This window comes from Suricata suricatta, chromosome 12 (assembly GCF_006229205.1).
Source record: "Suricata suricatta isolate VVHF042 chromosome 12, meerkat_22Aug2017_6uvM2_HiC, whole genome shotgun sequence".
Taxonomy (NCBI): domain Eukaryota; kingdom Metazoa; phylum Chordata; class Mammalia; order Carnivora; family Herpestidae; genus Suricata; species Suricata suricatta.
The window spans coordinates 15,640,217-15,653,198 of NC_043711.1; the positions used below are offsets into that span (position 1 = coordinate 15,640,217).

Here is a 12,982-nt window from a genome sequence, read left to right on the forward strand (position 1 = left end):
ACACCCACTTGTCATCACTTGTCATCAGGGAGATGCACGTTAAAACCCCAATGACATATCATCTCACACCCATTTTAAAGACCTTCATGTAAAAGACAAAGAGGTAACACACGCCGTGTGGATATGGAAAAAAGAGAACACTTGTGCACTGTTGAGATTATAAATGGGAAGAGCCATTACGGAAAATGGTATGGAGTTTCCGCAAAAAAACTAAAAATAGAACTCTCTCCTGATCTTCAATTCCGCTTCTCGAATATGTCCAAAGGAAATGAAAGCACGAACTCGAAAAGATATCCACACCTCCATGTTCATAGCATTATCTACGATAGCCCCAGCATGGGAACAACGTTGAGTGTCCATTGGTGGATGAATGGATAAAGAATTGTGGTGTGTATATATCCAGTGGGACATTAGTCAGCCATTGAAAACAAGGAAGTCCTACCATGTGTGACAACATGGATGGACCTTGAAGGCATTACACTAAAGGAAAAGTCAGACAGAGAAAGACAAATACTCTGTGATCTCACCTATATGTGGAATCTAAAACACAACAGTAACAATGAACTCACAGAAAATGAGGCAAGATCTGTGGTTACCAGAGACAGAGCGTGGAGGAGAGGGAATTAGAGGAAGGCGGTCAAAAGGTACAAACTTAAAGGATTAGTAAGACCTAGAGATGTAATGTGGTTAAGAGAGTAGATCCTAAGAGTTCTCATCACGAGGAGAAAAAATTTTTCCTCTTTTCGTCTTCTTTTTTAATTGTATCTGTATGCATGAGAAGGTAGGTGTTAGCTGGACCTATTGTGGTAATCATCCCCCAGTATATGTAAACAATGCATCATGCTGTGTGCCTTGAACACATACAATGATTATATATTGATTATTTCTCAATAAAACTTGGGGAAAATCCTTAGACTAGGACTTTCCTTTTGGTCATTCCATGTTTTAAAATGTTTATTAATTTTGAGAGGAGGGGAGGGGCTGAGAGAGAGGGAGAGCAAGAATCCCAAGCAGGTTCTGCACTGTCAGCATGGAGCCCGATGTGGAGCTCGAACCCACAAACATGTGAGATCATGACCTGAGCTGAAGTTGGATGCTTAACCAACTGAGCTCACATTCCCACCGCCAGTGTTCGGGGTTCCCTATCCTTCACGTTATCGCGAGAATTTGTTCTCTTGTCGTTTTGATAATAGACATTCTAACAGATGTGAGGTGATATCTCACTGTGGTTTTGATTTGCATGTCCCCGATGAGGAGTGATGTTGAGCACCTTGTCACGTGCCTGTTGGCTATTTGTGTATCTTCTTTGGGAAAATGTCTACACAGGTCCTTTGCTTAGTTTTGAATTAGGTTATTTGGTTTTTTTCGCTATTGTGTGAGTTCCTTGTCCGTGTTGGATGTGAACCCCTTACAGATACGTGGCTCACAAATATTTTCCCCTCTTCCATACCTTTTCACTTTGCCTTTTCACTTTGTCGATGGTGCCTTGGGCTGTGCGGAATCTGACACCTTGGGGCCAAAAAGTAAGAAGGGACTCAAAGTCTGATGGAAAGAGAAACAAAAAGACATCGGATCGAGCTTGAAGGGCTCCTACTTGATAGATCTTGGACAGTTTGTACATCAAAACAATAAAGACAATATCAGATTCTATCCCACTGAATAAAAAGGGAATCCCTGAAGTCATGATGATATAAATAAATAATGAATAAATACGTAAGTGGAGGAGAAAATGTGCTTTGTCTATATGGTGAAATGCCAACTAATAATAGACACTTATTAATAAATAAGTTCCATATACGTTACAGTGGAGAAACCTGGTGGAGACCTTCTAAAGCAAATGATGAAATTCAGCATCCTGAGTGAGGGGGCAGACTGGCCCCGTGTGCCCCCCTATATGGTGCCCCGAAGAACACATTATCTCTTAGCTCACTTCTGTGGTATTCTTGCTCCAGTTTCATAACTCAAATCCAATCATCAAGAAACATCAGTGAACCCACAACAAGGAACCCCCTTCCAGGTGACTGCAGCGTTCAAAATGTTGCGGTCAGTGAAGAAAAGGAGGTCTGCAGAATTGTTAGAAAGCCATCACAGCTAAGTAAATACCAATTTGAGGTCCTGGGACTCTGAAGCGCATTATTTGCCAAGTGGGCAAAATCAGAAAGAAGGCTCCAGAGGACTCGATGATATTGTGTCGGTTAGCTTCCTGTTTTCAGTCTGTGCGAGAGCATCCTGGTTGCTAGTAAAATCATTCTGAAGTACAAAAAGCTGTAAGACATCACATTTGCAACCTGCTCTCAAATGGTCCCAGAAAAAAATAGCACATTTATATCCATCGATCTGTCTGTCCATCTGCTGAGAGGGAGGGAGACAGAGAGTGATGAATTAAAGCAAATGTGGTAAAATGCCGGCGGCGGGGGACTCTGGATGAGGGCTCTGGGAGTTCTTTGTGCTATTCTGCCGACGTTTCAGAAGGATGAAATGATAGAGCACTAACACAGAGGTGGGGCGGGACTGGCACAGCCTGGAGGGAGGAGGGCGGTGCAGACAGGAAGGGCGGGAGGCGTCTTGCGTAACTGAGGAGGGGCGCTGGCAGGGGGTGGCAGATCCCTTATCTGAGGCTTGGAGAAAGATCACCCAAGATACGAACTCTTAACCACAGAGAACAAACTGATGGTGACCAGAGGGGAGGTGGGCTGGGGGGGGGGGGGGGGCCATAGGTGATGGGGATGAAGGAGTGCGTTGTCGTGATGAGCACGGGTGATGTAGGAATTGCTGAATCACTATCGTGCGCCAGAACCTAATATTACACTGTATGTCACCTAACTGGAATCAAAACAGTAACTTGGAAAATTGTTTTTAATGTTTATTTATTTTAAAAAATTTTTTAACATTTATTTATTTTTGAGAGACAGATCATGAGTGGGGGTGGGGGGGCAGAGAGAGAGGGACACATAGAATTAGAAGCAGGCTCCAGGCTCTGAGTTGTCAGCACAGAGCCCGACGCAGGGCTCAAACCCACGAACTGTGAGATCACGACCTGAGCTGAAGTCAGACACTCAACCGACTGAGCCACCAGGTGCCCCTTTAATGTTTATTTTTGAGAGAGAAAGAGAGTGAGCAGGGGAGGGCAGAGAGAGAGGGAGACTTAGAATCTGAAGCAGGCTCCAGGCCCTGAACTGTCAGCACAGAGCCTGATGCAGGGCTCGAACTCACAAACTGTGAGATCATGACCTGAGCTGAAGTCAGATGCTCAAGCAACTGAGCCACCCCGGCGCCCCTAAAATAAAAACTTAAGGAAAAAAAAAGATCAACCCACTTTCCTTGCTTTGTTTCATTTAATCCTCCAAAGAGCCCCAAGGGGGTAGATGCTACTCTTACCCTCACTTTATAAAGAAATTAGGGTTTCAGAGAGTTATCCGTTCAACCAGCATTTACTGAGTGCTTACCACGGTCCAATTGTACCCCGGCTACATGAAAAAAATGTGTGACAGCATGTGTGTGTGTACATTTAGAAAACAATCCGGGAAGGAGATGTGCTGCCACATTTAATGTGCTAAGAGATGCGTACGTGGGCAAGGGGGACACGTGCTCCCGTTTTGTTCTTTGAACTTTCTAGATGTTTCCAGTTTTCTACAAGGCACATCCTTGCCTTTGCAACAAGTTAAAAAAAAACAAGCATTATTTCAAAGATGGAACTGGAGGGTGTTACAGCGGCAACATTCCTCATTCTGATGTTTTTGCTCCCGATGCAGTTTCCTGTTACCAAAGTGGGATAGACAACTTTCTTAATCCTGTTGTGGCTCCTTCTCTCCCCACCGCAGAGAGGAAACAGAAGGTTTACAAATAGGAAGAGAGAGCACGAGCAGGGGAGGGGCAGAGAGAGAGGGAGACAGAGAATTCAAGCAGGCTCTGTGCTGTCAGCGCAAAACCCGATGTGGAGCTTGAACCCACAAACTGTGAGATCGTGACCTGAGCGGAAGTTGGAGGCTTCACTGACTGAGCCACTGGGCGCTCCCACCCCTCCCCCACCTTAGGGTACTTTCTGCCGATGGATTCCTTCCTCCCCTTCGCTGCCCAGGCACCTGAGAGGGGGGGCATCTATCCCACCTGGGCTCTCCCAGCACCCTGTGCCTGTGTGCCTCCCAGAGCGCTGAGAACTTGCTGGGAAGGAAGCGCGTTCTCAGTCACTGCTGGATTGAATTGAGTCCTGCAAGCAACTAGGGGTAGATTCGGGGAGTATATGAGGGTGCGTCCCTACAGTGGGGTTCGGTGCAGCCGCCAGAACCAGTGCTTTAACATGATTTATTCACCTGGGAAAGGGACCCTGGCACACTTCTACTTAAAAACAACAACAACAACAACAACAAGAGTACGGTTGAAGTCCACCTTTGTCACCATCACAATTACAGGGAAAAAAATCAAAGAAAACACATCAATGAATGCACAGTGGTTGCTTTTCGGTAGTGAGATTACAGGTGATTTCGGTGTTTTCTTCTTCTCTTTGTGTTTTTAAGCTATTATTTTTATTTAGTATGTTTGAGAGACAGAGCGTGAGTGAGGGAGGGTCAGAGAGAGGGAGACACAGAATCTGAAGCAGGTTCTAGACTCTGAGCTGTCAGCAAAGAGCCCGATGTGGGACTCAAACTCATGGACTGTGAGATCATGACCTGAGCCAAAGTCGGAGGCTTAACTGACTGAGCCCCCCAGGCGCCCCGAAATATGTTCCTCTGAGTTAAGGGTCCTCTTAACCTTCTCCTTCAGGACCTAGTCCCCACCTCGCCCTCCCTGGTAGGCACCCTCTCGCCTCTCAGCCTCGGACACCGTCAGCCTGCACACCAGGTCATTTTTCTGTTGATGGTCCGAGGTGGCATCCAGAACTCTGATCCCTAAAACCAGAAGGGTTGGCGGGGGAGGGGGGGAGAGGCAGAGCTGGGATGACAGGGAACTCAAACTTGTCTCCTTTTGCCTGATAGGAATTTCTGCAATAAAGTCATCAGAATGTGCTCCCACATCACCCCAACTTCCAAGGAAGGGAGGTTCAGGAAAATATTCAGAAAGAAGAAAACGGTGAATGCATCAGGCATGCGAACCATGTCTAGTCCGTCGCCAGAACTGTTTGGGTTTTGCAAATATAAACATTCTCACTAAGGGCTTTCTCGGTTCTACTGCCAACAGCAGTTCCCCAATCTTATTTCCCACCAGGGCTCTGGTTCCACCCTGAGTTCTCTGTTCCTCAGGGTTTCCAACAGCCTAAACCTTGCAGCACTGGTGGGCTGGGGGAGGGGAAGGCAGGGAGGGGCTTCGAGGTCCTGATCGGCTATCCACTCAGAGCGTAGTCAAGGGCAGAAATCACTACCTCCAAGTTCACTGGTGGTGGGGGCAGGGGCAGGGGCAGGGGCTACAGGGGTGTGTGTGGTGGGGGTGGGCACAGGTCTCTGTATACAAGTGTTAATGTTCACATATCTGAAATCCTGTTTGGATTCATGGGCACCCTTGGCCCCAGTCTTCTGGAATGTCCCGTTTGGCTCGTTCATCTCCTTCCTACCAGGGAGACGTTCTTGGAGAACTCATGGCTGGGAGGGAATTTTGTCTACACTGCCTTTAAATTCGCTCACCCCCTGCGTGGCTGCAATTCCGTGGTATGTCAGGTGTCCGAATCTGGCCAGGAGACCCAAACTGCCTCAGCTCGGGTCAGCATGCCCGGCAGGTCACCCCGGCTGGGGTCTGCATGGGCCTCCAGGGGCCCGAGTCAGAACCCCGCAGAGAGTTCATGCTCCGCTGTGGAGGGGGACACGGAGCTGGCCCTCTCCAGCCTCTCCGTGGAGAGGAAGGGGAGCCATTTCACCAGGCGCACAGCCAGGGTCCTGTGGAAGAGCTGGCGCAGGTACCTTCGGAACCTCTCCCCCACAAAGGCATAGATGACAGGGTTGACACAGCAGTGCGTGTAGGCGATCACCTCCGTCACCTGCAAGGCCACGTCCAGCTGTTTGCTCTGCCGGCACTCATCGGTGAAGAACGTGCCTTGGAAGGCAGAGACCAGCATGGCCAGGTTGTAGGGGGTCCAAAAGAGAAAGAAGACGATCATGATGACAAAAATCAGGCGGACGGCTTTGGCCTTCTTCTCGTTTGGTCTTCTGAGCAGAATCCTTATGATCTCCATGTAGCAGATGATCATGACCAACAGAGGCAAGGCCAGCCCGAGTGTGTTCAGCTTCAGAGCCTGGAACCGTTTCCAGGCCTTGAGGCTTTCATGAGGGAAGTGGAGGCTGCAGGTAGTATGAGAGAACTCCCGTTGGATCTTAGAAAAGTGAAAGCCCGGGACGGCGGCCAAGATGGCCAGGACCCAGGCCAAAGCGCTGCTGAGGATGCCGAAGAAGACGGTGCGAACCTGAAGGGCGAACACGGCGTGGACGATGGCCAGGTACCGGTCCACCGTCAGCAGGATGATAAAGAAGATCTCGCTGTACAAGCCGATGTAATAAAGCCCCGAGAGCAGCTTACAGGTGCCGTCCCCGAAAATCCAGTCATCCTTCAGCTTGTAGTCAATCCAGAAGGGCAGCGTGACGAGGAAGAGCAGGTCAGAAATGGCCAGGTTGAGGAGGTAGATGCTGGTCATACTCTTGAGCCTCTTGTACTGCATTAGGACCAAGAGCACCAGGATGTTGCCCACGAGGCCAATGACAAACACCAGCGAGTACAGCGGGGGCAGCAGCTGGGCCCCGAAGGCCCTCTCTGCCCCCTTCTGGCACGGGGTGACGTCTCCATAGTCATATTCTGTTGTCATGTCATAGCTCTCCGTAGGGACTGTGATCTTCATGCTGGCCTCTGTCATCCTGGCGCGAGTCTCTCTTTCCTTTGCTGTGAAAGGGTGGTGGGCTCTGGACAGCAAAGACAATGCAGTGATGATTAGAAGCCTTCCATGACCTGACTGCTGTTTTACTGAGTGTCTACTGGGTACCAGACCCTGGGAGGCAACACTGGGTAAGGGGGACCCGGGTCATCTCTGCTCTCGTGGAACCTGGAGCCTAATGGGGGGTGTAGGCAGTAGACAAATGAGCTCATGAGCGAGTCATCCCATTGCTTTGGCGGTAAGTGTCATGCAGAAGTCTGGTGGCCGGAGAGAGCACACAGACAGAGAGAGGTCTCGCCACCCTGCTCCTAACCAGTGCTTCCCATGGTCTTGGCATTGGACTTAGAGCTAGACACCCCCTCACCCCCAAGCACGTGCCATCATTGTCCCCCCTGCTTTAGAGGGGATGATGCAGACATTCAAAGTGGTAAGAACACGTATTTATGAGAATGAGTGCTGGAGTTCAAACCCGGGCATGAGTCGCTCTCCTGCACATTCCTGAAACCATTGGCGCCCTTGCCTCCAATCACAGAGCCACGCCTTTGTACCATGGAGTCTCAGAAGGATGCTGAGAGTCCAGAACTTACAGAGGGGTCTTCATGGCTACAGGGTTAAGAGGTTCTTAGCCAGGGATGACATAGCACCCTGGGGGCACATGAAAATGTGTGGGCTTTGTTGCCAGGGGTGGGGGGAGTTGCCCCAGAGACTAAGGGATGCTACTATCTGGCTGTTCAGTGCCGTGGGTGTCCTGCAGTGTGAAAATTATCCTGCCCACAAGACCCCTGGTGAAGTTCTAGAAGGCCAGCCCATCTCTTAGTAGATGAGGACACTGAGGACACCAGAGGGGTCAGCTGGCTCAGGTCGTACAGCCCGGATGTGGCTCAGGTGGGCCTACAGAGAATTCAGTAGACAGCTCGTGAGAGGTGGAGGAAGATCCAGAGGAACACACAATCTGAAAGAAGTGGGGTCACCTGGGGGGATGAAGAAGGGGGGGCAGGGGAAGAGCTCAGAACAACCTCCAGCCATGAGGTATCATGCAGCGACCAGACGGTGGCTAGAGTGCTCCTGAAATAGGCTCTTCGATATTTTTACCCAGGGTTGCCTTGAAACAAACAAAAATAAACATAGAAGAACCACTAGATCGCTTGCCTTCGGCACGCTATTTCAATCTGCTCCGATCACTTACTGAAGACACCTCCCCGAAGGGAGCATGGTTGGGCTTTGGTGTAACCTACCGGCTGTGTGACTTTGGATAAGTTAATCTACCTCTCTGAGTCTCAGGTTCTCATCTGTACTGTGGGAAAGTAACAGGTACCTCGCAGGGCTGCTGTAAGGTGATGCATGTACCAGAAAAGCCACACCCTGGTACTTATTGGGCCATCAGTAAATATTAGGGTTCCTCCTTGCCTGCACTGGCCCCTCTCTGAAGCCAGTCCCAGACTCCAATCCTATTCTGGCTGATGGACCCCACTCCCCGGCTCTCTCTGCAGTCAATCTGGAAAATGAGTTCTGCTTGGCAGGGGTGGACAGTGGCAGTCCCTCGAGTACGAACCACACTGTGAAATTTTCAGCAGGTTACCAGCAGTCTGAATCGATTTGACATAAACACCGGGCAGTAAAGTGGCTGGTGCCCACATCATAACCCCCATCCCGAATCTGGACTCTCTCGTCTTCTAAATCCCTTAGTGAATGTTTCTAGCTTACAAAATTCACATTTCTGCAGTGGCCATTGGAAAATAAGGCACATGAGACGGGGTGGTGGAGGGACGGGGTCGGGCAACCTGGCTGGAGGACAGTCATTTCCGGTCAGATCCATCCCTGTGGCTCACTCGTCCAGCTCTGGACTTGCCTAGACCTGCCCAGCTGTCCTTCTGGGGAAACCCAGGCCGCCAGTCGCTAACCGGCCTGTGGGGGCAATTTCTGACTTCTGCTGCCACAGCCAGTATGACAGGCCAGCTTGGCAGACAGCACTTTTGGATGGGCTGGCAGGTTTACGGCAGAAACTACCAGAAGCTTGGAGGCACTAAGAGCCACTGCTGCAAGACCGAGCCCGTGAGCCCAGTTTCTAGGGGAATTTTGGCAAAGATCGAGTCAGCGTTGCCGGGGCCATTTGAACAGAGAATCACCTTCACCACCACTCCCTCCCCACACCACATCCAGCTTCATTTACAGTTTTCCCAGCTTGCCAGGCACCAGGCAACAACTCCACAACTCCAGGAAAGAGATGGGGTGGGGGGACGTGGGGGTGGGGAGGAAGGGGCCCTGCAGCGGGGACAGAAGGACAGTGTTGCACTTGAGCCCTGCAAAGTCTGAGCCCTGAGTCTGCTGCAGAGTCGGCCCCAAGGTCATTGCACGGTGATCAGCTGGAGCCCTGGAGCCCAGAACCTCGCAGTGACCGAGCGTCTAGCCTGGGAGTTGGTGCCTGGATCGTCTAGCCCAGGAGCTGGCGAGAAAAGGGCAGTCTGTGGGGATAAGACACCCAAGCCTGGTGGCGTGCCGTGGCTGGCTTATGCTGGTTCATAAAGACCAATCCTGTACATTTCTCCCCAACTCTGCATTCTGGGGTTGGCAGCTTGAAATCAACCATAGTGGGGATATTGATGCCATAGAAATTCACACACACACGAAATCAGGGCTTCCCCCCCCCCAGCAGAACCAGGGGTTACACATTTACTGGCCCTTCACTGCCCACAGTCTGAATAGTCTAGCGCTATCCTCCTAGTCAGAGCGGGGACTCAACCGTCAGTGAGAGGTGCACGGCCTTGAGGCAAGCTGTGTAAACTTCTGACAGCTTCTAACTCAGAAAATCTGGGGCACTCCAGGTTTTGTGGAGGAAGAGTTGCTGTAGACACCTCCAAGTAGCCCTCATGCCCTTCTAACTTCAGAACCAATTCTGACCTGCCTCTTTGTTAGTAGAAGAGAATGGATGTATCCCACAAGGAGGTCACCCTATCTTCAGGAGGGTAAAATCCTACCTCCTCCAAAGACAAATCAGCGGTCCTGATTGTGCGGCTCCTTAGTTCCAGTCTTCTCAAGAAACCGGTCCAGTACCACATCTCCCTGGCATCTGCAACTTTTTTTCTAATTAATATTTCCCTTTTGCTACAATTTCTTCATACACCATGTTTGGGTTTTGTTTACACAGGGAAATTTGGCAAGTGATTTCCTCTTAAATAGTTTTTCGCAGAGAGGCTCTTGTTTCTTAACAGCTTTAGAAAGGCTGATTTTCTCAATCTGTCACCAGCAACCAATCATTCAAGAAGGCTTCCCTTTTTTTTTTAGCAAGAAAACCCCTATTTTACATCTGAGCGCATTGTCTCAGAAATTCACCCGCCGTCAGTATTGCTCTGTAATTAATTGCCTTGTAGAAGCATCGATGGGCTAATTAGACATTTGCTTGGCTCTCAAAGAATCCCTCAGCCTTTGAAGACTGTCCTGGGGTGTGCGGACGACAGTCCTGACTGTATGCATGACTTCAAACAAGACTGCCCTCAGTGGTAGCAGACAAGACAGAAACGACACAAGACACTTACTCTGGTCTCCAGGGGTTTTGTCCACGAAGTCTTTGTCTCTGGAGCTTTTAGAATTTTCATGAATTCAAGGCTCAATGTCTTGATCGAACAGGAAGCCCTCAGCTTCCTGTGTGATGATTTCGGACTCCAGGGTTCAGTCTCACAATGACGAGAAGGGGGCAAAGTTCTTCTTTCTGTATGGTCGGGTGTCCATGAATGGGCACGACACCCACCGGTGGCCAGTTCCTCTAGGCTGGGCTCCCTCGAAGGATTTTCTCTGCTCGCTCAGCTGTGCTTCTCCCTGGGGAGCTGTGCCTTAAGGGGATTGGCTAGGGTGGGGTTGGGTGGAGTTGAGTGGGGAGAGGTGGTATGAGGTGTTCCCAGAATTTGTGAAGCAATCAAAGGCTGAGATAGTGCGTGTGTGTGTGTGTGTGTGTGTGTGTGTATTGGGGGGGCCAGGGCGGGCAGGGCATAGAGGGTTTGTGGTCAGCGAGTGGCCTTCTGTTTTGTAAAGCTTGCAAATGGAAGGATTTAAACCAGAATGCTGGATCTGGTTTCTTAAAATGAACTGGCAGATAGCCTAGGAGACGCAGCAGGTTCTCTTTGGTGCCCCCTGTGTCCTCCACCTCTGACCGCTTGCTGTCCCTCCCTGCTCTGGTGGCGGAGACCCCGCCAAACCCCACGGAACAGTTTCATCTCAAGGAACCTTCAGCCCGAAGTGAGTACAGGTGTGTAGGCTGGGTTTCGGCCATTCCTTTCTGATCCGGGTTCCTGTTTAATGCGATGGTCCAACCAAGGCTGGGGCCAAATCCCAGCTCTCCCCTGGCACAAGGGCCGGAAGCCACACCTTGACAGGCCTCGGCTCCTGCTCGGATGAGATCGCCGGGCACTCTTGCTTGCAGCAGCATGCACAAGGTCAGCTTGGAGGTGAACATGTCACAGAGCAGCTGGCCCAAGGAAAAGTGATGAAGGACACTTCCCACGACTCTCCCCATAGCCGCCAACACTCGTTCTGCCACTGCGCTGGTGTCCCCCTCGGGCCCCACCCCTTTCCTGTAAAATGGGACTCTAGCGGCCTTCACAGAGTTGCTGCAAAGCACTGTTTCAGAAATGAATGCGAACGCGCTTTGCAAATGTCACTTGTCCCTTCAGGGCTCAGTCTCTTCGTCCGTAAAATGACAACTTTAGACAAGGTGCCTCATGTCCCCTTCGAAGGAACACTCCATGAGAGTTGTGGGGTCAGGACTCCCCTCTTTGGCAGCCTGTCCACAGACAGGTGGGGGAGGAGAGGCAAAGGACAACTAAGCTGACAAAGAGGTATCTTTGGGAGTGTTATTGATGCATTTGATGGTTTCTTTCCTCTTCTGTAAAACGAGGCTAATAGTGCCTACTTTATAGAGCGTTAAATGGGGCCGTGTACATGCACGTGGATGAATGGTTTGGGACTGAGCTTGACAAGCAATCCCGATGCCTGTCTTACTTTGCGTTTCCCTTTTAGGTGCAAACCCTGCAGCAGAACGCAGATGCAAGTAGTGTATTTGCAGGGCATCCCAGGAGATGCTGCAGGGGAGAGGAAAGGGGGCTCGGAAAGGGAGCATTCTAGAGCCACTCTTGCAGAAGGTAAGTGGCCCCCCGACCCCCAGGGAACTCAGGGAGCCCCTCAGAGTCACCGCAACTGTGGGGCCAAAGGATTAAGAAACCGGGCACACATAGATCACATCTCTGCCACTGGCTGAGGGCTGCTTCTCTCTGGCATTGGTCGCTGGATATCATCACCAGGGGATTCTTCCCCGCCAATGCACAGGGTTGGGCATTTTGGCAGTGGCCGTGGCTCTAGATGTAGCGGGAACAGATAGAAGTGTCAGTACAATGCACGCCACAGTCTTCTAACCTTGACTTTGCTTAGACCTCAGTGGGGCACCCCCTGCAGTGTCAGCCCCTGATGGGCCCTGCTGACCCTCCCCTTCCATCTCCCATACTTCCCTTCTGTGTCTCATCTACGATATTGGATGCTGACGCAGCAGTTTCCACTTCTCCCTTCCATCCTAGAAACCTCATGGTCTGTTTAACCGAGACGGGGCAAGGCCAGGCTCCTTGATTGCATGGAGCCTCTGCTGGTCACTGAGGTACACCTTTCAGGTTCAAGTGCTACACCTGTAGGTAAATTTCGGAGAGGGACAGGCAGCACCATGAACACGGAGCTCTCTCTGTCACTCAATCTCGGGCCACGCTGTCTGCCTGCTTGGCAAAAGAGGTTGCTTCTGACCCCCAGCCCCTCTCAGAGCACCAGACGGACTGACGGGTATCCCACAGACGGACGAGAGGCCTTTTGGGAGACACTGGTGGCTCCTAGGCGGTAGCCTACCCTTGCCCCCTCCACACCACTGCATTTTATCCCCACCTTGTCTGCTTTCCTTTCCTAGCCTTTCTCTCCACCGTCCTTCTCCTTCCACTGCTTCTTCCCAAACAGTCTTAATTTCCTCCTTAATTTCCGCCCCTCCTCTCATGCCTGGTGGCTCCTAGGCTGCGTCTTGCCCCACAGCATGCTGCAAACCCAGCCTGGCAAACCAGAGGAAGCAGCTCCAGTAATCCTCTGTCCCCTTCGTTCTGCCCAGCTGCC

The 12,982-nt window shown here is 50.8% G+C and overlaps 1 protein-coding gene across 2 annotated transcripts; it reads right to left on the bottom strand.

Moving 5' to 3' along the window:
* Window positions 1-5,404: 5,404 nt before the first annotated feature.
* LOC115275200 (C-C chemokine receptor type 1-like) lies at window positions 5,405-10,695 on the bottom strand. Of its 2 annotated transcripts, none has more exons than XM_029918843.1 (2): window positions 10,384-10,695; window positions 5,405-6,878 (listed from the first exon to the last, which is right to left on the bottom strand). In XM_029918843.1, exon 2 carries the CDS (start codon window positions 6,830-6,832, stop codon window positions 5,750-5,752), a length of 1,083 nt encoding a protein of 360 aa, XP_029774703.1. In that variant the 5' UTR covers window positions 6,833-6,878; window positions 10,384-10,695; the 3' UTR covers window positions 5,405-5,749. The 2 variants fall into 2 exon arrangements, with proteins under 2 accessions (XP_029774703.1, XP_029774704.1); XM_029918844.1 differs by lacking the exon at window positions 10,384-10,695 and adding an exon at window positions 9,826-10,317.
* Window positions 10,696-12,982: the final 2,287 nt, after the last annotated feature.